The 27,797-nt window shown below is 47.7% G+C and overlaps 1 protein-coding gene across 1 annotated transcript in view; it reads right to left on the bottom strand.

Moving 5' to 3' along the window:
- The window catches only part of ANKFN1 (ankyrin repeat and fibronectin type III domain containing 1), a 221,764-nt gene that overhangs the window by 20,026 nt on the left and 173,941 nt on the right, over nt 1-27,797 (bottom strand). Inside the window, exons 14-15 of the mRNA XM_054978644.1 lie at nt 16,637-16,805; nt 8,313-8,479 (exon numbers count right to left, since the gene is read on the bottom strand). Of these exons, the coding sequence (XP_054834619.1) occupies nt 8,313-8,479; nt 16,637-16,805 (336 nt within the window). The remainder of the gene's footprint in view (nt 1-8,312; nt 8,480-16,636; nt 16,806-27,797) is intronic.

Consider the following 27,797-nt stretch of genomic DNA (forward strand, 5'->3'; position numbering starts at 1 on the left):
AATTATGTATATGTTTTTAGAGACAAAAAAGAAAAGGGAGACAGGAAAAAAACGATGGGGCGGGGGGTGTTTTGCTGTTTTTCATGACTATATTTTTACCTACCCTAAATTTTTGTGATAAGGTGGGATTATAAGAAAAAATAAAATTTAATTTAATTTATCAGATTTATATTCCGTCCTCCCCATGCCAGCAGGCTCAGGGAGGATCACAATTTGCCTAAATACCTAAAATACCTAAATCAAACTAACAAACAAATAAATGTTGAGTCACCATGTCATGCCCCTGAATAAAAACAGTACTGAATATTTTGATGGAATGATTTTTTATAGCAAGTCCTCCCACTTTCCCTTTATGACCCAGTCTAGACCAGTATATTTAATGAAAACATTTTCTCTCTCCGTTCTGTTATGAACAGAGACCTCAGGGTAATGGCCTTGTTGTATGAGCGATGCCTCTTATGAGAGTCAGGCATGTTACTGTACACAGAAATTTCTACTTAATTGCAATTTCAGCTTCAGCTATTCAGCCTAGGTCTACCTTGGTCCCTCCCGAAATGCTGCTTTTCCCGACTGCCCACTGGTCTGTTTTAGACACAACATACCTTATCTGCTGTATTTAAATTTTTTTTAACTTTCTGGTTTCTCTCCAGCTCCCATTTCAGAACAGCTTTTATGGACTCCTTCACTCTTTACAATGTTTGGTTTGTGTCGTGACTTCAGCACTGTCTTAGATCTGGGATCATACAAATACTCTTGTGGTTTTGCGGTTGCTCCTGAAGATTGCGGTATGTGTGGTAGGCTGAGGGTGGTGGTGCTTTTTTTTTTTTTTTTTGCCAATAGGCAGAATCCAGCTGGTTTCAATTTGAGAGGGAACCTGACAAGCTTAATACACTGTCACAATCATTTGGTCAAAGACAGCGGCTGTAAAGACTGCTCCATTCTGCAATGGGCAGGAACAGTTACAAAAGCTGCAGGCCAAGTCGCTCGCTTTCCCTACCAATTTAGACTGAGGCCCTTTTGTGGAAATTCGTAAGGTATTCTTTCTTTGCCACATGCCTATGTCTCTGTAGATCATGTTAGGCACAGATTGTATACTGTAACCCTCTAAAACGCACACATGCCTCTTGATCTCCTAAGTACTGGACCAATTTTTTCATATTGAGGCTAGGCCTAGTTATTTTAAGAATAATGACAAATTTGCATACAATCAGCTATGCACCCCTCTTAATAGGTGTGACACGGGGACATCTGAGGGCTAATCTTCCTGGTATTTTTTAAAGGGCAGGCAAGTCTTCACAATGGTGGCTTGAAAGCCAGAACATACTATGGGGCATCAGACATGTACTTTTTTACCTTGCTTCCAAAGTATGTTCTGCTTTTACTCTTAGCATGCCTCCAAGGGAGGGAGATTCCAGAGAGGCGGAGCAGCTACAAAAAGCACCAGTACGTTTGCCCTTGGTGATGTTCTCATGATGTTGGTGCATGGATGGCACCCTTCACAGGGTGTTTTCAGTCTTTTCTTTAAAGACAGGGATAGGACTTTGAGGAGATGAGCCCAGGATATCTGAAGCTTTAAAAGGCCATAAACGTTACTGCAGAAAGTGACAGAACTTAGCACAGACTCGAGCGCACCAGACCACTACACTCCTGAACACAGATGTGAAGGTGTATGCCAATGCACCTTATACAAAGACAGTTGCTTTTTTGGTAAGGTGACAAGTTGATAGAGAAGAGGGCAATTTAGGACAAAGAAGCAGGAGAGCGGAATTTTTCCACAAAAAGAGAGGCGAAATCCCCTTCCCCATTGCAACCCCCCTCCTCACACTCATTTCCCTGGACCTTCAGGAGTGGCTTTTTAGGGAGCAAAAGAGGCTAGAGTGGGAAAGTGGAACGGGGAGAGACCCGTTGCATGAACTCTGCTTGGACCAATTCATGTTCCATATGGTCGTGCCTTGGGTGGACGCGCCACTCTCTGCATAGATGACAGTGTGGTATTCTTGTAGGCACCGCACAGAGCTCGTGCGAGATTCCAGGCCAGCTCAGTGCCCACTGATCCAAGCTTTGCCACGGTCTGAACAGGCAAAATAAATATGTATTTCTTTACCAAAATATCTAACCATTTCTGCAGGCCGTTTAGATGAAACAACATTTATTAGCTGCCTTTATACCTTACAACACCCAAGGAGGCTTACAATATAAATAAAAACACATTTCAAAAACTCAATTTAAAAATCACAATCTAAAACTATCAGTCAAATGCAGTTCTGTGTAAAACCGTCTTCAGCTGCCTTCTAAAGACTGAAAGTAATGGGGTTAGGCACACCTCCCTGGGGAGACTGTTCCAAAATTGTGGGGCTGCTGCTACCACAGCCCTGCAAACACGTGGACTCGCCTATTCCGACGGGCATGGGGAAGTCGCTTGCTTGTTTGTGCAGGACGTAGAAACAGGGCGGCCGTGAAGAGCCTGATTCATCAGGAAAAGGACAACAGAAACAGATTTGAAAGGTTTTAAGAGAAATATGGAGTTTATTGGGGGATTGGGTACAATATTAGTGTCAGGTTCCTCTGGGCGCAGGTATCCACGGTAGGGGCCTTGGGCATGAGCCGGCTTGGGACTGGCCCCTGGATAGTGGAAGGAGGGGGGGTATACATCACCCTCGCACCCTCTCAGCCACCTAGGGACCTGTCCACGGGTAGCCTCTGCTCTTCCTCCACTTCTTCACCATCCTTTGCCAAGTGAACTCCCCCTCCCCCTCCCTCTCCTACACTCTCCACCCCTTGGGTCCCGACTGAGCCTGCTTATACAGGGCTTCCTGCCCTGCTCTCCACCCTTCCTCTTGTGGGTTGATTGCTCCTGATCTGAGCCAGCTGGGGAGGCTTCCAGGTGTCCCTCCCCAGCTCCAGTCTCTCGCTTTCCCCTTATTTCCTACTTAGAGGATGGGGCTAGCAGGGCCTTTCCAGGCAAGACAGCCTGGTAGCCTTTTCTCCCTGGGCATCCTTGTGGCTAGGCAGGTCCCCATGGCAGGCAGCATTTCTGTGGGCCTGACGCCCAGCTTGCTGGCCCCACCCAGTGTGTGCGCAGGGTCAGGGGCAGGGGTATCTCCGGCCTGTGTGATTTGCCCCTCGGTGCCTAGCACCTGAGGAGGGTTCTGGGGCTTGTCTGGGGCTGCTCCTGGGTCTCCCAGAGTCCACCAGTTGCCTTCTTGCACCTCTGGGTGCCAGCATCCCACCGCTTTCTACCAGCAGTGACCGCAGCACACCTTTTGCAGGTGCCAGGTGTTGCGGCTGTGGTACATCCAAGGGGTGTATTATCCTGCTAGCAATTATTAAAATAAAACAAAAGCAACTAGCACTTTTCTAAATAAAACCCAGAAAGAACCAACCAAAACTATTACAAATCCATTTGCAGCAATAGTTATCTCTAAGCTTAAAGTGTAAATGTGAGAGGAAATGGGGAATAGGACTTAAAACAAGTGAGTGTCTAGTTTTTCTAACTAGCATAAAGAAGCAGAATGCTAGCTCTCTGTGTGATGCTGTGTGAACTGGAAAATAAGGGGAGCTAGATGAAAAATGCAGAGCGAAGATATCCCTTTCCTAGTATGTGTAGAAATCGGGAGAAGGACAGAGGCTCTGGGGCACCGGAAGTCTGTTGAAATCCTTCGGAAGCCCAGAGGGACTAAGAGATTTCAGCCAGGTCAAGCCAGCTGGGGCTGGGGTAGCAGGTAGGATCCAGGAATCAACTACAAAAATTTGGGGGCTGAGAAGGGGCTTTTATGCACCTCTAGTTGCAATGAGAGGAGAACAGTGTCTCTGCTGTGACAGGATTGGGTCCAGGCAAAAACTTTGCATATAATTGGAAGGTTTGAATTTTAAGTGACTAGAAGGCACAGAAAGCTTGAAAGCTGTATGGACATAGTTCGTTTACCTGACAGGTGGCCAGCTCAGGCCTGTGGGACAAAGATCGGGTAGCCGCTTGATTCACGTAACCAAGGCTAGCAGGTGGCAGGTGTCCCAGCCTTACTTGCCAAGGAACTCTGCATTGTAAAACACGTTCCTCGATGGCCCTGCAAAATGATTGCTCAGCAAACTCTGATCTTTAAACTGCCTGAATTGTGATGACCCTCGGGAAGCCAAAGAACAGGACTTATTGTCCAGGGAGTTTCCAGGCCCCCAGAGCTAGACCTGCACAGAAATCATTCTAAAACCATCTGTAAAACTAAAACTATCAGACTTACTGTTAAACTCGTATTAAATTTATCAAAGAATCATCAGGTGTGCCCGCACAAGCAATCATAAATGTACAAATAATTCTATTCAAACACATACTAGAAAATCACAGAGAAAATCTTTTGGCTAAATGTCTGGTTGAGGCAACAAGTAAAAACCAGCCAGAGTTCGGAACAGAAAGCTCTTTCAGAATGCCAGATGCAAACTGAAGCAATTCCTGTGGCAATAATGATGGGGACAATGGGAAGATTTGAATCGGGGGGTCCCAAGTAGAGATGGGCATGAACCTAAAAAAACCCACGAACCAGCCCAGTTCGGGGTTCGTGAACCAGGGTTCATGGAGGCTCATTTCCACGAACTGCCACAAACTGCCACAAACTGGACGACTGGTTCGTTTGGTTTGTATTAAAGGGCCAGTTTAAATGGCCGTTTCCCCGGGGGGAAAACGGCCATTTAAACTTTTCCTGCCACTTGCAAGTGGCAGGGCCCTTTAAACGGCCCACCCCCCACCCCCTAGCCATAGCCCCAGCCCCAGCCCCACTTAGCTTCAATCTGATACTGGGTTGGTGGAGGCCTCCTCCGCTGCCCTGCAGGCCTGCACGGTAGCGGAGGAGGTGGAAAAGAACCCTCCCGCCCCTCAAAGGGCCCTGCTTGTGCACCAAGGTGGGCGAAGACTGCAGCCGCCGGGTGGTCAGGGAGAGGAGGTCCCAGGGGTTCCGGCCACACGATGAGCTGCACCTGGAAGATCCTGCGAGGGGGACGGAAAGATCCCGATCTATCAGCGGCTGCTGGCTTCACCCAGCTCCCTGCCATCACAGAAATGAGGGGACAGGGCAGTGCAGGTGTTGGGGAAGGGACTTGTGGCAGTACCCGAGAGGGAGAGGAAGAAAGAGGGAACACAAAGTGGTCAGGGTGGGAGAGGGGGCCCCAGAGGTTCTGGCCACAGCGACAAGCTGCACCTGGAAGATCCTGCGACAGGGCCTGGAAGACCCCGATCAGTCAGGGGCTGCTGGCATCAACCACCTCCCTGCCATCACAGAAAGGAGGGGATGGGGTGGTTCAAGTGGTGGGGAAGGGACTCGTGGCAGTACCTGGGAGGGAGAGGTGTGGATTGGGAACTGGAAAGTTCCCAGGCGAGAGGTAGTTGGGAGCGGTCAGAGGGGTCCAAGAGAGGGAGAGGAAGAAATAGGGCAGGGGCAGCAGCTGCCATCGGCCACCTTCCTGCCTTTGCGGAAAGGATGGGGGTCGCGGGACACATTCCCACCCGGCTCAAAGAGGTCCAGTCCTGTTGACAGGGGAGCTGCCATGCTGTGCAACCGACAGTAACCCTATACCATACAATCAGCTGTGCGATCACAACCGAGCTGTGTAACCAAGGAGGGAGCAGTAATAGGATAGTCCAAGTCGTGAAGCAGCAGCTGACATGACCCGCCATCCTGCCTTTGCGGAAAGGATGAGATGGACGAAAGGAGAGAGGGAGAGACAGAAATGGGACAGCAGCAGCTGACATCGGCCACCTTCCTGCCTTTGCGGGAAGGACATGAGTCAAGGGACCCATTCCCCCCTGCTCAGAGGGTACAGCGTTTGCAATGGATAGGGCCACCATGCGGCTCAACTATACGTGCAACAGTTCCTGAGCTTTTGTGCAAGTGCCCAAAGGAGGCTGCCTCCAGCATCACCCACTTTCCTGCCTTCGCAGAAAGGAGGTGTCATGATGATCTGGCTGTGCCAGGAAGGCCTATCAAGGTCTCAGAAGCCTGCTAGCAGTGGGAGTGGGCCTGGCTAAACCTGACCCAAACATGCCAGCCCTCGTTCGAGATACCTGCAGGACTCGACAGGCAAGGGTGCGTGGCGACGGCATGGAGAACCAAGAGGCGAAATGTTTTAGTATCCTGCGGAACCCCACACACTCCACGATGGATATTGGCAAGCCATGTAGGGCAATTGTCTCTGCCAAGACGTGAAGGCCCGCCTCCTGAGCCCTCAACCTCGACATTCTAAGTGGTGCTGTCCCAGACCTCGAAGGGACAACCTCCACAAGTGCTGCCTGCTGAAGCGCTCCGCTCCCACAAGCATCACCTTCAGGGCAAGGTGACCCTCCCACTGATCCCCGCTCAGAAGAGCTGGTCACCCCCTTTCTCCCCCCAATGGATGTTTCTCTGGGTGAGGAGGGAGACAGGCTTGGGTAGTGCATCTTCTGGTGCTGACTCAGGACTGTCAAAGACAGGTGCTTCAGGTTTTTGCCCCTGTGCACCAGGATATCATAGGCACAGCAACGCACCACACAGGGGTCATTAGGAAGGGCCCGAAAGTGCCTCCATACGGAGGCGTTGAAAAGTGGACCACTAACTGTCCCAGGGGAAGGAGTACGAATGGTTACAGGCTGCGCTGTGGAGCTGGCCACGGACAACAGGGTGAGGGGTGGACTGCAGGCGGGGACACTACCGAGAGTTTGGGATGAAGACAGGAGGGATCTTTCATAAAACACAAACCATTCCTCAAGGGATCCGTCACCCACCCCCTCCTCAAAATGTTGAGAGAGATCCTTTCCCCCCAGCAGAAAGACCCCCTTGGCCTCCTTCACAGCCCCCACAGGTGAATTTGGGGGAGCGGGAGGACTCTCTGCTGCCCCCAAGCCACACCCAGTACAGCTTTCCCCAAGTAAACCAGGAGGACTGCCTTTGCACTTCACCCCATGACCACCCTTGGTGGCCAACACAACAGGAAGACTCATTGTGCCACCAAACTAGAATTGAGGGGGACAGAAAAGGAGAGAACACTGTGAGCCCTCAGCCGAGGCACCCACTGAGCTTGGCCCCAGGACCTGGTAGCAGCCCTGGAACCAGAGGGAGGGGGTAGAGCCCTAGCCCAGCAGCACTCCCAGAGACGTGATCAGATCAGGCACTGATAGTAATGTGAGCCCTCAGCCAAGGTGCCCACTGAGCTTGGCCCCAGGACCTGGTAGCAGCCCTGGAACCAGAGGGGATAGCTCCCTATCCCACCCATCACACACAGAAAAAAAGCCCAGCTCCAATGCACTCTCCCACTCTCTCCTCCGAAATGCTATTGAGAGCTCTGTCCCACTTCACTGCTTGCTGAAAGTGAAACCAGAACTGGGAGCGCAGTGCCCTTTTATAAGCTGAGGACTCATGGAGAAACACAGGGGGCCTGTGGTCGGCAATCAGAACTGCCTAACAGGGTTTGCAGGGATGAGATTGGAGTTCCCATGGTCACAGAACAACCCCCTCCTCCCTCCCTCCCCCCTGGTGTCTGCTCCCCCGTTACCATTACTGATTTGCAGCTCCACGCTTGGAAGGAAGATCTGCCCATCAAGATAAGTTGGGCTTTGATTGGGGTGTCCAGGGCGACAGAGGGAGTGCAGACATTGCCGAGGCAATTGATTGAAGGCGCCTGAGTGTCTAGCTTCTTGAACGGCAGCCGAGCGCAACGGACAAGGCTCGCACCGACCGCCAGTTCGTCTGGAGTCGTGCGTCACGAACAGCCTGTTCGCGAACAGCTGAGCGGCCTGTACGTAGGTTTTTTCCCTTCATAATGCTGTTCGTGCCTATGTCCACTCCTGGTGGGACCACATGCTGATATGTCTGGTTTATCTCTCATTCTGCTACCCAAAGCTTTGCTGTCTAAAGTAGGTGCTTCATATTTATTCTTGGTACAACTGCCTCTGTCAAAAGAGCCAGAGTGGTCAGGGGTGTTTTTCAGTGCCGAATGACAGCAAGAAAAAATGACTTCAGCTTAGAAGTAGAAGGCTGATCCAGACTAAATTGTAGGGCACAGTTTCTGCTCGTATTGGAAGGGGAATGGGATTTATAACCCAAGCTGACACATCTCTCTGCAACACTCCTGTATAGATGTCGTACAATTTTATCCATGAAATTCTCTCAAAAAGCAAGCAACTGGGGAGGGGGTGGTAGAAGAGCTGCAGAGTGGCTATTTCATAAAACCCAAATTGTACTTTGACACTAAACGTCTTTATACTGAGTCTTGCCCAACAATTCTCCATTTAGGTTCCAAATTACAGCCCCTGCTAGAAATCACCTTTGACTAGTCAGAAAACAGACGCTTACCTGTATGTAATCTAGGACTTGCTGGTGTCTTTGTTTAGCAGCAGCGACTTCACTGTCTGAAATTGCCTCCCTCAGGGACTGCTGGGTGCTCAGAAAATCCAGCTCAATGACAGCAGAAAGGCGGCAATACAGACCAATAAATTTCTCCTTGTAACTGCAAAAATGAACTGCGGAGACAACAAAGCACAGAAGTGAGTGTGTTAGAGGGGCAATTCGCAGAAGCTGCTCCCTTCGGAAGAGCTGGGTTCGTACAGACCAGTTGCCATCGCTGTGGCTGAGGCAGAAAACAAGAGTGACAAAAGGCAGTGAGTTCCAGAGGGGCCGTCTGTGGCAGGCAAAACTAACATAAGCAAAGCCAACGAAAGAGAAACAACTAGTTTGCCATATAATTATAGAATGGGTCTCTTTACACATTACTGCAAAGGCTGGATCCAGGGTCCCCAACATGTGCTCGGCATGTTTCTCCCCGTCCAAGTTGAACAGCAGCTCCACATGACGTATGAGAGGAGTGGCAGCCTTTGTCCTTATCTTGTATTCATTTGGGATCCAAAACATTGCGCCTCCAGCGGCAGACAAGGCGAGTTCTGGCCCCCAGAAGCAGACACACAATACGTTTGCGAGTCTGTGGAAACACTCCGGTGGGCCGCAGTGTAGGTCTGCAGTAGAAGGGCAATATTTGGGCCCAGTAGCACCTTACAGATCAGGGAGGTGTTTCAGGATACAAACTTTTTAGAGTCAAGCTTCCTTTGTCAGATACAAGTAGGAATGCCGACCCCCGCGCCCTTATATCTTAGTCAGAAAGTGGAAGGGGTGCTGCGAAGAAGGGAGTCAGCCTGCCTGCCTTGCCAGCCCCTTGCTGAGGGGGCTGTGAGTTGGCTGTGACTTGACAGCACATACATGCATACTTGCAGAGTGCTGAAAATGGTTTGAAAGAGGAATTGTATATATTCCCTCCGCTTTTACCTTTGGCAAACAAGTTTTGCAGGGTTTTGTGCTGTTTCAAATGCCTGTGAATCCTGTTTGCTCAGAGATTTCAGCAGGTTTCACAAAATATGTGTGTATGGCCTGGGAAGTAGTAGTAATAATAGTAATAGTAACAACAACAACAACTGCACTTATATACCGCTCTTCTAGGCAGATTAGTACCCCACCCAGAGCAGTGAACAAGTTAGCGTTATTATTATTCCTACAATTCAACTGGGGAGCTGGGGCTGAGAGGAGTGGCTTACCCAAGGCCACCTACTGAGCTCATGGCAATATGGCCCCTTCCCGGCATGAAGCTACGCTGCTAAAGCTGGGGGCCATTAGTTGCTGCCCTGGAAGGAGGGAGGCAGCACCCCCCCTTCCTTTCAATCCAGGGTTTGGCTGGGAGGGCAGAGACAAGGGCCTTGGGAGGCTGCTCCGCCCTGCCCAGTTGCAGTTGGGAAGAGTCGCTCGGCCCACCCTCCTCAGCCTGTATTGGTACAGGATTAGCCGGCTGCTGTTATCAGAGCCAGGTAGGAATTTTGTACCCTCTTTCCAATTTGGCATGGGAATGAGGGGTTTTTTTTGCCTACCTTGTACCGATTTCGGGAATTGAGGTCATTGGCTAAGGGTGGTGCAGGTTAGCAGTGTCATTGGCAGGTTTGAGTTTGAGATAGAGTGCAGGCCAGTGAGCACCCTTGGCGGTTCCCTATTGGTGGGAAGAGGGGCCTGCCTGAAGGGCTGGTACTGCTTTGATGGCTGCCAGCTGCAGGGGCAGGCCGCCTTCGGGAACCCCCGCATGCAAGTCCTTCCCTCACTGCTGTACGGCTGAGGTATTCAGGAGCTTGAAAGAGGGGTGACCAAATTGCCTGGCCGGCCAGGTCTGCACCATCCATGGATGGGTCACACCCAGGGCTTCGGGGCTCGCCCAGACAGGTCAAGGTGGCGGTCCAGGGTGGACCCCATGGCTTGACCTATACCACTTTAGGCCCTTGCCGCTGTTCTGGCTTGTTCTAGTTGTATGAAGTTAATAAAGTGGCCCTTATATCCAAACTTGGTGTCTGTCTCTTCATGCCGACTAGGGTGGCAATAGTGGGATTTGAACCAGCAGAGTGCTAATTCACAGGCCAACCACTTAACCACCGTGCTACAGCAACTCTCTCAAATCACTTTCAACTCTTTTAAACTGTACCAATGCTGCGTAATCCACCTTTGGTTTCAGTGAGAAAGGTGGACTATAAATAGTATAAAAACAAACAACTTTTTTGCTGAGTAAATCGCAGCTGAAGACCCATAGAAGTAACAAGTATAACCTTGAGGCCATATCCCATTGCTTTGGAAAAACTGGACGATCCAATCCCTTAGTCCAGCCATCCCTGAGACTCTGCATATCATATTTATTAACTGGCATCAAACATTTATAAACAAATATTATAGATTTCCTTTTCTGCATAATATGTCTATTAAAACACTAAATCAAGCCAGATCTTTTTGCCAGCAGTTCACTAACAGGCTGATCGTTAAGTCCTGTGAACAGCTGGAAATGCCTCCAACAGAGCGAGATTCCCCAGAGGTCTTTGACCAACGTGGGATCTTACAACTTGCATCACATGTGTGGCACTCAGTGAATTACAACCGAAGTTTCGGCTGAAGCTTGTAGCCATTGTGGTTGGAAGCCGTGCCCTTCAGGCTGCTGTAACAAATGTCAGTTCAGCATAGCCTTTTGTGGTTTCACCATTATAGATCTGGTAGCCACCAGCTAACAGGGAATGGAAGCTTCCAATACTCCGGAGGTGAGTCACAGCCATTTACAGGCTCAGGGGAGAAGGATGCAATAAATCAGACAGAAAATGGTCCCTGCTGTAGGGCACGATATCGGTTACTTTTCACTGGGAAAGTAAAAATGACCCTTTATTGGAATGCTTCTTACAGTACTGAAACATCTTGTACCATAAATTTAATGCAACGAGACAAATGAGCAAAGCCTGCCAGATCCTCATTCACTACAGCAAGCTGCACTGCTCTCTCAGAGGATGTTGGATGTTCTAAAGAACAGGATATTATCTGTTCTAATCTGCGATCTCATTGGAAGCTTTACCATGCTCTGGGTTTTCATGTAGTGTCCACTACTAGACAGGGGCATGAACAGCATTACGAACAGAAAAAACCCACAAACAGCCTAATCTGCTGTTCTCAAGCAAGCTGTTCGGGAGGCCCCATCCTAACCGAACAGGTGGTCGTTGCAAGCCTCCTTCATTGCCTTTGGCAGCCTTTCGGCAAGCCGGACATTCTGGCACCTGCTGCAATCAATCCCCTTGGCAACCAGAGGCTGGGAGGGACTGGACTCTGTCTGAACTCCTTCTGGCTTTAACCCTTCGAAGTACTTCCAGCAGAGAGTCCCGTTTTTGCCACTGGGAAGAGAAAATGACAGCCAACGGGGAGATCCGTGGATCATGCCTTTCCCGGGGTACAATCTCCCTGAAACTTGGGGGGGGGGGGTCTTCAGGGGACAGTGAGGACTATGTCCCCTGCAAATTTGGTGGGTATTGGACATTGGGAAGGTCAGTATGTGGGGTGTTTAAAGGGCCCTGCTCCTTGCACGTGGCAGGAAAGGGCCCTTTAAACTATCAGCTGGCAGGCAGCAGGGGGGATTCCCAGCTGATAGTTTAAAGGGTTCTTTAAAGGGCCAGGTAAGTGGGTTTGAGGGGTGGGGTGGGGCTAAGTGGGAGGGCTTGGGGTGGGGGGGTTCTGGCCCCCACGAACAACGAACATATCCGGGAACAGTTCATGTTCATCCATGTTTGTTGTTCGTAGATGGCACCAAAGGATGCACAGGGTGTTCGGGGTTTTTTCCCCCATTTGTGCCCATGTCTATCCACTGCCAGGTCACAGGAAGGCTCATAGCTCAGTGGCTAAACACACACTTTGAATACATAGGTTTCAAACCCAACATTTCTTGACATGCTTTTAATAATAATAATAATAATATTTGATTTATATACCACCCTTTAGGACAACACCCACTCAGAGCGGTTTACAAAGTATGTCATTATTATCCCCACAACAATAATCACCCTGTGAGGTGGGTAGGGCTGAGAGAGCTCTGAGAGAGCGGGAACTAGCCCAAGGTCACTCAGCTGGCTTCAAGTGGAGGAGTGGGGAAATCAAACCCAGCTCTCCAGATTAGAGTCCCGCACTCTTAACCACTACACCAGACTGGCTTTCTTTTTGTATGACCCGCATTTTGGTGATAGGAATCCAACATATCAATGTCTTACAGAGATAAAGAAATAGCACTCAATTAAAAAGACGGCCTGGAAGTGTCAAGAGGGATCTAGGAAACATAACTGCTTGAGGCCTTGGAGACAAAATGTCCATCAGCGTAGGCAATACTTAGCTACTTGGGCCAATGAGGCAGTGCCATATGCTCCAATTATGGGAATGCAGGGTTGACATTTGAGGAGCTTCAGAATAAGGAATACGATGCAAGTCTGTCGGAAAACGACATCTTGTGTCTGTTAGAAAATTAACAGTCCTCTATTGGAGTACACAGTCCTTGAAATGTATGCAATTAAAGGTGTTTTTTGCAGTGATAGTTCATCTAGTCTTCTTTTTATCTATTAATACTGAATAAGGAAACATCCCTTGAAATAAGCAATAGGTGGCAAGCCTATGAGAATATGATAATAGCTTGATTTTCTTTTAAGGAAAAGATTCTACTGGGTAGTTTCCATGCTGTTAAAGATGTCATGTTTCATTACTTATACTTTGTCTCAGCAATATTTTATCAGTATTTAGATTCATGCTGTTTTTCAAATTTCTGCAAACCATATCCTATTGTGGTTGTTGTAGATTTTCCGGGCTGTATAGCCGTGGTCTTGGCACAATGCCAAGACCACGGCTATACAGCCTGGAAAATCCACAACCATCGTTCTCTGGCTGTGAAAGCCTTCGACAATATATCATATCCTATTGTATTTGTTCAGTGAATGTCCTAGATGTTAATCTTATTGACTTGCACTGGTAGACAACAAACAAACAAACAAATTCTGGTCCTGTGTGTTAAATCCTGGGGAAACAAGACAAACTCTAAGGCTGAACTCATACTTTTTCACACACAGGGGAGACACACAACTGCTCTTCAATGCATAAATGGGGGGTTCACCCTGGGAAAGTCTGTCTCGGCATCATTAATACTTAGGGGTTTAGGTAATCAAGTTGCCAAGGAAAGAATTGATAACAGAATTGTAGCATGAAGGAATGATTTGGGGAAATGACTTTGGTATGGATCTGATCTTATAATATACAGCACATGCCCAAGATTGCAATAAACTGCAAGACATAGCCACCTTCTCCTGAATGTTCACAAATATTCTAACTGATAGGGAGGTAAGGGTGAAATAGGGCTGACAGTATGGTGGGATAAAAATGGGATTTAAATATGTAGCATTGTACAGTATGGCCTGTGCCAGTGCCAGTCTGAGGGTGGGTTGCATGTGCCACACGCAAACCGCCATATGTAACCTGTAGAGCAGTCACCACGAGATCACTGCTCTGTATCAAAAGCATCATTGATGCAGGATCATCCTCTGTCCTTTTCACCTGCTTGGAATGATACGACCCCCCCCCATGGGAAAAGCTTTAATGGATAAAATCAACCCTCCACCCAGCTCAGCATCTGACAGAAACCTCTGAAAGCTTCTGGGCATTTTATTGGAACTGGTCATTAACAGAATAACACAAGAGGAGGACTCGGAAGGACTTGTGGGGGGGCACTCCGTTTTCCTCAGTGTCCCCTTCCCCACTATTTTGTCTTTCCTTTCTCCTGGCAGCCCAAGCCCCCATAACAGAATCACAGAATATCACAGAGTTGGAAGGGGCCATACGGACCTTCCAGTCCAACCCGCTGCCCAGTGCAGGATGAGCCTAAAGCACCCCTGGCAAAGATTCGTCCAGCCTCTTCTTGGAAATGGCCGGCGAACTTCTCTCCTTTCCCTGCTTCCTTCTCTCCTTTCCACCTGCTCGCCAACCTAGCTTTTATTTGCTCCCATCTTCAGCTATATTTATTATCAATTCACTTCATTTGTTCCTCACCTTTCGCCCTAAGGGAGAACCAGCTCACATCAGTTCCCTCTCCTCCATTTTGTCCTCACAACAGCCCTGTGAGACAGTTTAGGGTGAGAGTGCGTGACCGGAAGGCCTAAGGCGAGCTTCCGCAGCAGAGTGGGGATTCAAAGCTGGGTTCCTCGGCTCCTGGTCTGACTCTATAACCACTATACATCACTGTTTTTATGTTATGCTGGTCAAATGACTGTAATAAATAAATTGTGTTACGTTATACGTTACTGGCTTTCATTGGGTAGCTGCTGTTAGAGAGTAGCAGGCAGCTAGGCTCGGGTGAGCCATGCAGGTCACGTGGTAGCATGTTGTTCTGCTCTGGCTACCAGGCCTGGCCTTGATAAGCCTTCCCTCCAAGGCCAAATAGCTCCTCTCTTTTACTGACAGAACACAAAGCTGAAAGGCTGGCAATATTGTTGTGGTTGCTTAGCAACCCTCCCAACAGCCATGGCATAGGACATTTCTTTCTTAAAATAATGGGTACTGCTTCTATTATTTTTCTCCCAGTGTATTTTTTATTTCAGATTTTTCTGCAAACCTGAGGCTTTTCTCAAGTCTGTAGAAAGATCTGCCTTGTCTTTTCATGTCTCCAGTCTCTGGATTTAAGCAATCACAGATGGGGCCATTGGAAGAACTGGATATATTGATGTTCTCTGATGCACACTCCCAGAAGCTTGTGGTATTCAAATTGAAATGGTTAATTAACAGCTCTGCATTGAAGCACTGAAGTGGTTAATTAATAGCACATTGGAAGACCTTTGGATTTTAAGTCTTTATTTATGTTGTTGGCCATCAGTATTGTTTGTGGTTCTCCAGGGGAACTTGTCAATTTCATGATAGCTTTATTTAATAAGTTTGGGTTTGTTTGGACAAATAACGTATTTACTTGTCAAAACAGAGCAAATATTTTATTCAAAACTGGAATTTGATTAAAGTGTAATTAAAATATTTTGAACTTTGAAATTCAAATTTGATTTTTTAAAAAAAGCCCTTTAAATGTTAAATCTATTGCTAGAACATTATCAGTAAAATGGTTAATTGACTAACAGTGAAATCCTAAGCAGAATTACTCCAATTTAAGCTAATTTATTTCAATGGCATTAGACTGGAGTAACTCTGCTTAGGATTTCGTTGAAAATTTCTCATGCTGTTTTTAATACCTTTAAATGCAAGAGGGCCCACTAGTGAAAATATGAAATTAAAAAAAATATAACTTGGAGGCTGCTAATTTCAAATTCTTCAAAGTTAAATTAACAGAATTTAATTCTGAGCAATTCCACCCCTACATTTTTAAATTTCACTTCTGTATTGAAATAATTGAGGAGTAATCACGTATCTCCTACATTTTGTCTTGCTTCCTCCCAGAAGTTCCAAGTGGCACTTGTGCTCCCTTCTTTCTTTATTCTAGGAGCAGGGCTGCCAACCAAGCCCCAAGCTCCTGCCCCTACTCCAAGTGGTAGCGGGGAAACTTTTTCAGACCCGTAGAGTTTCTTGTGGTTACACCATAATTTCCAGGTTTCCCCTGGGAGTAACAGCATCACGCTTCCGACGCCTTCTCCCCGCGTCTCTGCCCCCAACTCTTCCACCCGTCGCCAGTCTCGATCTGGCAACTCGACCCAAGAGGTAAGTTAGGCTGACAACGTGTTTAGACCTCTGGTAAGGTTCATGTCTGAGTAGGGATTTAAGACTGGGCCTCTTGCAGCACAATTCTTAGAATTCTTTCCCAGAAGTAAACCCCTCCGACGAGACCTAAGCAGGATTCTGAGTAAGCCTGCTTACAATCACGCTGCTAATTCAACATCCTAACCACTACGTTACACTGGTTATGGGTAACCAATTCAAGAAAAGTGTCTTTCTCTACAAAATTTCACAACTGAAAGCAAGACCATTTGAATCATTCTGCTTTCACTGAATGTGCCTGAATTGTCCATTTGAGCACTCCCTGTGCTACACTAAGGGACTGTGTTGCTTGATAACTTGTGGACTGACTTCACTCTGGGGCTTCTGCATTCCAGTAGTTATGACCAGAGCATGTAACCTAGTAGCTACGCTCTCTCTATTACTTGTCTGTAGTCAGAGAGAGAGAAAATGTTATTGCCAAGAAATCGTCACGTGATTTATTGACCCTCCGCTGGGATGGGGGTGGGGGGGAGAGGCAAAGGCGGGTGGGGAACAGATACAACTTTGTGATTTTATTATAAGGTGACGGGGTTCATATTTCTAGGTGAAGCAAGGTAGTATACCGAGTTCAAACATCTGAAGAGGGAGGTTAAGGAATCCTGAGTGCGGAGTGTAAGGGTTATTCTGTCCCGGGGCAGTGCAGACGTCGTCTGAGGCAGGGAGCAGGAGAAGAAAGGACACATTGTGACCCAGTTCCAACACCTCCTGTGTGTAGAGACGGAAGAGCTTTGCCTGCAGAGGGACACGCACAGAGAAGAAACGAGGGGAGGGGGAGGAGAGAAGAGAGTTACTACGTGGGACTTATATAAACAACCCCCCAATGGTATCAAACATTAGAGCAAAGTTGCACAACATCAAGTTTGGCATTTTTATAAAACATAAATGGTTTGTGTGTGTGAATTTTGCTTCATAAAATAAAGATTTAAAGGCCTAATGTTCCACATTAAAACACACACACACACACAACCCTTAACCCTCCTCCTGAAAATAACATTTATGTTTCTTATTAACCAGAAAACGATCACACTCCATGAGCTTTTCAAGATTATGATTGTATAATTATGTGAAAACATGAAAATGAATTCAATTAAAAACCTTTAACATTCAATTTAAGAGTGGTTGGCGAAGCTATGCAGTTTATGCCAGCCCTTCCCCCCCGTCTTCTGGCTGTCAGCAAATGACGCAATGAATAAGATTTAACGAGCCATGCAGAAAAAAAATATTCAGATGTCTGATTAAGAGAGAGATATGCAATCAATTTGGGCTACGGATGCACTTTTTAAAAAAGAGGCAGCCTTTGTTTTAAGATCCTACAGCCCTATAAGAGGAAAAAATATTGTACATTTAAAAGCACTACTGCATTCCATACAAAGCAGGCATCAAAAGATGATAGATAGATAGATAGATAGATAGATAGACAGACAGACAGACAGACAGACAGACAGACAGACAGACAGACAGACAGAGATATAAATGTTGACCATTTAGAAATTATGGCTTTTCAGTCTGAAGTGGTGTTCCTCTGTACAGATCAGCAGAGGGCCAAGTATCCTCCAGTTTGGCCCTGACGTGTTAAAAACCATGAAGAATCTTATCCCATCCATTATATTTTTTTTTAGCATTTTCCAAATGAGAAGACTATGCCTACATCTGCTTACACAAGAAAATTATAACACAGAAGTGATGGTCAAGGGTGCTATGCAGTGATGGTCAAGGGCCCATTCAACACAGCACACTTTGTTTGTTTATGTTATTTATAGTCTACCTTTCTCACTGAGACTCAAGGCGGATTGCATAGTGTGAGATCAGAACAATTAGTAACGTGGACATTTCCACACAGTATCAAGGACATTTCCATAGACAATGCCATAGGATAAATAAATACAGTTTACAAAGACATAGCATTAGCAAGGATCCAATACAGAGTTGGAGAATTGCTGAAACAGAACATAATTCTAGGACTGACATTATACAACATGAAGCACAGGTACTATGTAGGTGTACAAATTTAAATCAACAGATAATATGTAAGGCAGCATAGTGGTGAAGTCTATGGTCCCTAACTCATTAGCGAAGCATCTGAGACCGCCTCCCTACAATACCGCCCTCCTATCTGAGCAAAAAGCCTTTTTGAATAATTTGGTTTTGCATCGTTTGCAGTAAGCCAGGAGAGTGGGGGTTCTCTTGACCTCCTCAGGCAGGCCATTACACAGGGTAGGGGCCACCACAGAGAAAGCCCGTGTATAGGCTGCTGTTGATTTCACCCATGTGCAGTCTGGCACCTGCAAGAGACCCTGTTCAGAGTGAAGCTGCCATGGAGGAACACAGGGAGGGAGGCGGTTCTGTAGGTATGCCAGACCAAGGCCATGAGGAGCTTTGTATGTATAACCAATACCTTGAACTGAGCATGGTAACTGATAGGTGGCCAATGGAGTGACTTTAGGATGGGAGTGATGTTCATGCTCCTGCTTGCTCCTACTAACAGTCAAGCTGCAGCATTTTGCATTAACTGGAGACTCCTAGTTAACTTAGATGGGAGACCAATGTAAAGTGCATTTATATCAGATGTGCCCTGCTTATCTGCTATGTATGTCTATTATTATCTGTACTCTGAGCCTCTGAGAATGTGTAAAGAACTATTTGTGTAACTGTCTGATTATGTAACCAAGTGTAGCTTATCTCACAGGTGGCTGCTTTCGCTTTCTCGGCTGGCATGGGAAAGTGTCCTTGGAATGCCGGCCAGAGCCCTGTCTCCCTGAGACATGAAATGAGCTCATCCTTGTCTTCCCTTTCCCTACCCCCTCCAACCTCCTAGGCCCTGCGCACCTAAATGCTAACGGTCTTTACCCCAAGGTGGGACTCCTGCCCTATAACTAACATTGCTTTGCCCATTTACGTCACTTCTGCCAATGCTGTTGTCTGAGTGCCCTGATACTGATGGATCTCTAATAAACTTTTACTGAACTCTTGAAGTGTCTTCAGTGAAGTAACTGGGGATCTAACTGGCAAAGCCTGACATTTTGGCAGAAGTCCCACTGTTCCTCTGGAACGAAGGGCTCGATACTCGCTACCTGCATGATGCAAAGCGAGACAGATACGGGACCCAAAGAAATACCAAAGAAATCTTCCACCCTCCCTGCTCAGAAAGGAGGGTCGATAGGAGGAGGGATTGGGATGATTACCAAATAGGGGCGACATGTCAGAACTGGCTGTTGACCATCCTACGTGAGTGGGCGCCACGAAAGTTGGAGACTCAAAAGGACAAATTAAGGTGGTAAGGCAAATTATTCAGCCACAGCCTAACGGACCTGATGAACCTGCTGGAGGAGCCAGCGAAGCCTGAGGAACCGGTGAACCCTGAGGAAGTCCCCGTCAAATCCGATGATGAGGGTACAGGAGATGAAGAGAAGAAGGGGGATGGCGGTGAACCAGTCGGCCCCAAGAAAACCCCTTCCATCCATTCGGATGAGGATGAGACAGACGACAAGAAGAAAGACGATGTCTCAGATTCGGACCATAGCGACCCCCAACACAGCAAACCCCGTGGGGGTTGGAAGGCCGTCAATGCCAAGATGTGAGCCATCCGAGGAGAACTGGGTGGCCTAAAGGATGGCATGCTACAGGTGATGGGAGGACTACACGAGCTGATGCGGCAACTGCCTCCTGCCGGGGGACTAACCAGTCCGGGGCTGGATGGAGACGGAACTGTGCCTGGGCCAGGCCACGAGCCATGCTGGCTGGGCTGCCAGCGATCCCCCCTGCTTCTCCATAACTCCAAGGAGTACCAGCCGCCCCACCAGTGATCCCTCCTGCAGCTCCTTAGCCTCGGGGAGCACCTGGTGCCCCTGAGCTGCAAGACTTGGAGGCATTTGTACAAGCCTTGAGAGCCCAGTTTGAAGACCCCCTCGAGGAGGAGCGGGCCAGGACCAAATTGAAATGGATTCGGCAAGGCAGCTGCTCCGTGCGTGAATATGCTGCGGAATTCAGGCAGCATGTGGCCAAAGTACAGGACTGGACTGAGGGAATTAACATCGAATTCTTCTGAGCAGGGCTGAACCTGGAGTTGATGGCAAAGGCCCTGGTGCAAGATGACCCCAGAATGCTTCTCGGATGGATCCAGCTTGCCTGCGAAGTAGAAAATCGAGACCAGGTGGTCAAGCTCCTGAAAATGCAGCACCGGGCTGGAACTCGCAGGCCTTCTCATGAAACAGGAGCAACAGAGAAGAAATTTCCCAAGATCCTCTCACCAGAGACTGAGAAGCGCATCTGTTTGAAGAGGGGTTTGTGTCTACAATGTGGAGGATCTGGCCATTTGGCTGCAGGTTGCCCTAGCGGGTGTCATGTCTGCATACCATTCATCCATGCCATTCATATGTTCTCTGTTCCCTGCATTGATTTGATCATACTGTGTAACTATATGCTCTCTTATTATGCTCATATTACAGTAAACATTATATTCGTGTCATATTCGGATGCCTGAAAACAAAAGTACTAATGCTGAACCTGTTATCTCTGAAGCCTGCTTGCTGACCTTGTACTATACTGTAACTCTTCACAAGAGACAGAGGGTGTTGAATTCCTTGTAATCTTCTGGCTTTCTCTGGCCAGACAAAGCTATTGTGTTTCTCATGAGAACTGAGACTTTTGCACCTTTTTGCTAACTGCCCCAGGGGAGGGGGAATCCTGCTCCTTATATCAAAGTGCATACGCTTGTATTCTCATTCCTGCCAATCCTATTCATCTTTGAAGGACCTGTGAGTTTAATGGATCTCTATAATAAAACATTTTCAAACAAGACCCTGGAGTACTTGCTGTGAGGGGTTTGGGGATCTTTCTGTCATGGACTGCCATCCCTAGAACTGACAGCGGGAAAAAAGAATCCATGGAGAAGAGCTGCCCAATTTGGAAAGCCTGAACACCTACAACAAAGGATCCGAAAAAACGGAGCAAAGTGGAAACCAGAGTGAAGGTGGAAGAAGAATCGGAGGCATTGAGTGGAGATCCTTTGGGGGAAGAAGGCCTACCATGCTGGCCGGAAATGCCAATGACCTGTTGTAAGGAGGCCCTGCTGACAGGTCAAAAAGAATTCCACAGCTGAGGAGGTGAGATATAGAGGGGCCCTGTTTTATGTACTGGTCACATTAGTTAACCCTGAGGGGGGGGGGACCCACATCCAAGTGTGAGCTCTAATTGACTCAGGATGTACTCAGGACCTGATAGCCCCTGCACTAGTCACAGGACTGGGACTAAATGTATGCAAGCTGGAGCACCCCATTGTATTTGGGCAGTTCCTGAATGAAAAGGACCCCCTCTAGCTACGAGACTGAACATACCCCAATGGGAATGGGGAGTCATTGGGAAGCCAGAACTTTCATGGTAAGTGCCACCACTAAATTTCCAGTAGTGTTGGGGATATGATAGCTGTGGAATCATGACCCACATGTACAGTGGCGAAGCCAAGAGCTGTATTTCACTGGGGACAATTGCCAAGAACATAAATGGAACCCAGAGTGGTGCTTTGCAGAAGCATCTCTCCGGGATGTGGCCCTATTGACTAGAGAGGAAAAGGAGCAAATTCCTCTAGAGTACAGAGACTTAAGCCAAGTATTTGATGAAAAAGAGGCGGATGAGTTCCCCCCCACGGGGCCACAGACTGTGCCATTGAACTGATTCCTGGTCAGAATCTCCCGAAGGGGAAATTATATGCTATGAGCCTAGGGGAACAAGAGGAACTATGGAAATTTATTGATAAAAACTTGATTCAGGGTTTTATCCGGCCCGCCAGCTCCCCTCATGCTGCCCCGGTGCTGTTCTGTAAGAAAAAATATGGAGGACTGAGACTCTGTACGAATTACCGAGGGATTAATGCAGTCTCGATGTCAAATGCTTACACCCTCCCACTCATCAGGAATCTACTTGGGGTGGTGTCCCAGAGAAATATTTTTTTCAAAATTGGACTTACAAGATGTGTACTTCCAGATGAGAATTAAAAAGGGATGAATGGAAGATCACCTTCAACATGCCATTGGGGCAATTTGAATATTGAGTCATGCTTTTCGGATCACAAGGGGCTCTGGGTTTTTTTATGACCCTAATTAATGAGGTCCTACACAAGCACCTGTACAAGGAGGGGGTTGTTTATATCTTGATGATGTTTAAATTTATTCAAAAGACTATGAATCACATGTGAAGTTGGTGCTAGAAGTACTACAGAGTTTGCGGGACCTCCACCTGCCAGTTAAACTGTCTAAATGTGAGTTCCATAAACAGCCTTAACGGTCTTTATCTCAAGGCGGGACTCCTGCCCTATGACTAACATTGCTTTGCCCATTTACGTCACTTCTGCCAATGCTGTTGTCTGAGTGCCCTGATACTGATGGATCTCTAATAAAGAAACTTTTACTAGACTCCTGAAGTGCTTTCAGTGAAGTAACTGGGGATTTAACTGGCAGAGCCTGACAATTACAATAGTCGTTTTGATGTTACCATAGCATAGATCCAGGTGGCCAGGCTGGCTGTGTTGAGGTAAGAAGCCGTCTTCCAGGCTAGAGTGAGATTGTAGAAAGCATTTTTTGCAGCTGCCTTAACTTGTTTTTAACTTTATTTATTAATTATTAATTATATTAGATTTTTAGTCCACCCTCCCCGCCAGGCAGGCTCAGGGTGGAGTACAACATTTCAATTTACATAAATAAGAATGTAAAACAGATAAAACATTATACAAATAACATTAAAACAGCTTTATGCAATAAATACAATACAGCTTCTCTTCAGATGGCGCCAATAAAATACTGGTTTTCAAGCCCTTGCTGATACATAAGGTGGTGGATAGATCTTTAGTGTGGCAAGTGGGGGCCCAACCTAGCCTCCACCATATGCCTGGAGGAACATCTCTGTCTTACAGGCTTGGCAGAAATCCCGCCGGGCCCTGGTTTCCTCAGATAGAGAGTTCCACCAGGTCGGTGCCAGGACCGAAAAGGCCCTGGCTCTGGTCAAGGCCAGGCGGGCCTCCCTTGGGCCAGGGACCACCAACAGTTGTTTATTTGTTGAACGAAGCATCCTCTGGGGTACATATGGGGAGAGGTGGTCCTGCAGATATGCTGGGTCCAGTCCACATAGGGCTTTATAGGTCAACACCAAAACCTTGAACCGGACCTGGTACTCAACTGGTAACCAGTGCAGCTGGCGTAGTACAGGTGTTATACGTTCCCTAATTGGGACCCTTGCAATTACTTGCACAGTTGCATTTTAGACCAGCTGTAGCCTCCGGATCAGGCCCAGGGGAAGCCCTGCGTAGAGCGAGTTGCAGTAGTCTAGTCTAGAGGTGACCATTGCTTGGATCACTGTAGTTAAGTCATGGGTTGATAGGTAGGGGACAAGCTGCCGGGCCTGTCTTAGATAGAAAAATGAAGACCAGGCAACTGCTGCAACCTGTGCCTCCATAGTCAGGGAGGCATCCAGGATCACCCCCCAGGCTCTTAACTCTTGAAACCAGCACAAATAATGCTCCATCAAGAGCAGGGAGCTCTGGGGCCCCCAGACCCACATGCAGGACCTCTGTCTTTGTGGGATTTAATTTCAACCAACTCTGCTTCATCCACCAAATCACAGCTTAAAAGGCATGCTCCAAGACATCGGGGGCAGAGTTGGGCCAACCATCCATCATCAGATATAGTTGGGTGTCATCAGCATATTGATGACATCCAAGTCCAAAACTCCGCACCAGCTGGGCAAGGGGGCGCATATAAACATTAAACAGTAATGGGGAGAGTATTGCCCCCTGAGGGACACCACACACCAATGGGTGGCGGGATGACAATTTCTCCCCAAGTGCCACCTTCTGTCCCCAACCATGAAGAAAAGAGACAAGCCACTGTAAGGCAGTCCCTCGTATCCCCACATTGGTGAGGCTGTGGGTCAATAGATCGTAATTGATCATATTGAATGCTGCTGACAAATCCAGTAGTATCAGCAGCACTGATTCGCCATGATCCAGCTGCCTGCGGAGTTCGTCTATGAGGGCGACCAGCAACGTCTCCACCCTGTGTCCTGGGTGGAAGCCGGACTGGAAGGGATCTAGGGATGAGGAATCATTCAGGAAACCCTGTAGCTGCTCCACCACTGCCCGCTCTGACTTATAGGCATTTCAGGCCTATTTAAGTTCTATAGGCATTTCAGGTCTGTTAGGCTCTGTTAAATACAGGCCCAATTAAATTCTCCAGAGACTGGTACGGATGACAATTTCAACACAACTGGGATGCAAAAAATACATCCTCAACTTGGGTGGCAATGACTGGTAAACAGGAGGGCAATTAAAAACTTAAACCAGCAAGAGCGGCTACAACCGCTCCCACTCGCACCGCCATCTTAGAAACTCTTAAATGTTCTGATACTGTCCCAGGCGCAGAGGAGGGCAGGGCCGAGCAGCTGGCTCACTCACCATACCAGGCAGGAGCTTGTTCTTCTTGGCTCTCTCTCTCCCTCTCTGGCAGCCAGTGACGCTGAGCATTCATGACGATTGGTGCTGTAATTGCTTGGGGTCCCAGCATTTTGTACTGCACCACCTTGAGGTGATTAGGTGTCTGCTGATGAGCTGAGATATGTCTGTTTGGAATTGCATTTTGGAGGAGCTGGAGCTAACATCAGTTTTTAAAATTTTTCGCATGTGTGGTAACATTGTAATGTTCAAACCTGTCCCCCCGGTCTGTATTTGTTGATTGGGCTGTCCCATGCCCACTAGAGAGGCAATTGGTGGCAGAGTTCTCAGGGGGAAACATGTACTTTTCATATTTGTTCCACTCTCATTTATTTTTTTTAAGCCGAGCCAGGAATGGGTTAAAATGCTGCTGCTTCATTCCCTCACGGCAGCTTTCCTGCCTCTTTGTTTTGCAAATGGCTGGGCAAAGCGCTTGTGTTTTTTTCCTCTTTGGCATTAGGAGAAGCCTGAAACACACTGGGAGGGAGGAAAAAGTAACTATTTAACCCTTTTCTGGCTTCTAAAGACAGTAGGGAATAAGCAGCAATGTTAGTGTCAGGTGCTCAGGATCACCTGTCATATTCAAAGACCCCCCTCCCCTGCAGCTGAAGCTGATGCTGTTGGGGTAATTCTGTTATTTGAATCTTGGGTGGGAAATGGAGAACAAGAGGTATTTGTTCCTGTTGTAATCTCTCCCAAGTCTGGTAGCCTGCTTGACCTTGAGCAGTTCATGAATCACACAGCCTGTTTTCCTGTCTGCAGAGTTAGAGGACTGTTAGGAGAAATTAGAAGTAGCCTTGGGGAATCTATATCTGCTTGATACTTGTCTGTAGCCACCAGTCCTAGCAAGGATGGTGTATGATACTGGCATCTTATCAATAAAGAACTTTTACTCATGAAGTGAAGTCTCTTGAGAGCTGTCCAGCATCCTTACAGTTAGGACTAGAGGTGGGCATGAACCACGAAAATAACAAACCATGTGGTTCATGGTTTGTGCATTTTCACAAACCATGAACTTCAACAAACTGGGGCAAGTTCGCGAACCAGTTTGTGGTTTGTAGTTCGTGGGGTTTAAATGCCCCTTAAATGCCCCGTGCAGCAGCACAGAAAGGGGCATTTAAACCCATGGATCAGCTGCTTGTTGGGGAGATCCCCGACAAGCAGCTGATCATTTAAACAGCAAGGCATGGCTGCCTGGCCAGGAGTACCTGGCCAGCCAGCTAAGCCCCACCTGCAGTTTAAATGGCCATTTCCCCGCTGCTCCAAGCAGCGGGGAAATGGCTATTTAAACAGCGGGGCTTGTCTGGCCGGCTGAGAGTTCCCAGCCAGCCAGCCAGCCAGCCAGCCAAGCCTCACCTGCTCTTTAAATGGCCATTTCCCCATCACTCCGAATGGTGGGGAAATGGCCATTTAAACTGCAGGTGGGGCTTCACTGGGAACTCCTGGCCAAGCAGCCAAGCCCTGCTGTTTAAATGATCACCTGCTTGTCTGCTGCTTGAGGTAAGCACGGACCATGAAAAAAAAAGAACCATGCAGTTCATGGTTCATGCATTTTCATGAACCACAAACCAGGAACTTCCACAAACTGGAGCAAGTTCGTGAACCGGTTCGTGGTTCGTAGTTCATGAGGTTTAAATGCTGCTTTCTGTGCCACTTCGCAGAGGCACGGAAAGGGGAATTTAAACCCTCAGATCAGCTGCTTGTGGGGGAGATCTCTGACAAGCAACCGATCATTTAAACAGTGGGGCTTGGCTACCTGGCCAGGAGTTCCTGGCCAACAAGCCAAGCCCCACCTGCAGTTCAAATGGCCATTTCCCGGTTTCTCCAAGCGGTGGGGAAATGGCCATTTAAAGAGCGGGCGGGCCTTGGCTGGCCGGCCGGGAACTCCCCACTGTTTAAACGGCCATTTCCCCACTGCTGCATTTGTTTCTTATAGAGTCTCTCTGTTTGCCTTAGCAGCCAAGAAAATCAGGGCTAGAGTTGTTTCCAGAGACAGCAATGGTTTTATCTGACGGGTATTTTCTGCCTAGATCATTTTAATCTTTTAATATTTGTACGTATGTTTACATGCTAGAGTGCTTTATGTGTTTTATTTGTACGGGTTGTAATGGCCTTTGGCCACAAACAATAAACGTACCTTACCTTACCACTGCTCCGAGTGGCAGGGAAATGGCCATTTAAACTGTGGATGGGGCTTGGCAGGCTGGCCGGGAACTCCTGGCCGAGCGCCAAGTCCCGCTGTTTACATGATCAGCTGCTTGTTGGGGATCTCCCCAACAAGCAGCTGATCCGTGGCTTTAAATGCCCTTTCCGTGACGATTTTTGGCCAGCCAGCCAAGCCCCGCAGTTTAAATGACCATTTCCCAGCTGCTTGGAGTGGCAGGGAAATGGCCATTTAAACTGTGGGGATTGTCTGACTGGCTGAGAGTTCCTGGCCAGCCGGCCAGCCAAGCCTCAACCGCTTTAAACTGCAGGTGGTGCTTGGCTGGCTGAGCAGCCAAGCTCCACTGTTTAAATGATCAGCTACTTGTCAGGGATCTCCCTGACAAGCAGCTGATCTGCGGGTTTAAATGCCCCTTTCCGTGCCACTTTGCAGCAGCATGGAAAGTAGCATTGCTTTTTAAAACGAACCAAAGGAATCAGCAGACCAGTTCGGAAGTTCATGGAAACAAGCTTCCACAAACTACTCGTTCGTGAACCATAAACCGGGCTGGTTCGTGGTTTCTTTTTGGTTTGTGTTCTGTTTTATGCCCGGAGCTAATTAGGACTAATTCCTGGCTTTGAAAAAAAAGAGAGAGTGTACATACCTTGGAGAAAGGAAGCAAACAGAAGCAGCCATAACCCTTACCTTGCTTTACTGATAAAAACGACAGAAAAGGAGTTCAGAGAGCTAAGGTGGGAGGAGTTACCAACAGACAGACCAATCAGCTCATAGTGTAAGGGGAGGGGGAGAGAAACAGAATAGGAGTTTTTGATTCTTCATGCAGAGAACCCGCACTAGTGGTGACTGGGCAGCATCTTAAAAAAAACAGGGAATGTGTGTGCTGGGGGGGTGGGGGGATGGGAAAAAGATGGACAAAACCCATTTCTGCTTCCTATGACTCTTGCAGGTGCAGAACTCGGGAGAACATGGAAAGCAGAATAGATTCTGAAATGCTGTAAAGTGACCATGTGGAAAACACCAAGGACATCTGTCTCTGGCCAGCTTACTGCTTCTACACAGGAATTTTTTCAAACGATGTAGAAGT

The sequence above is a fragment of the Eublepharis macularius genome, chromosome 4 (genome assembly GCF_028583425.1).
Source record: "Eublepharis macularius isolate TG4126 chromosome 4, MPM_Emac_v1.0, whole genome shotgun sequence".
Taxonomy (NCBI): Eukaryota; Metazoa; Chordata; class Lepidosauria; order Squamata; family Eublepharidae; genus Eublepharis; species Eublepharis macularius.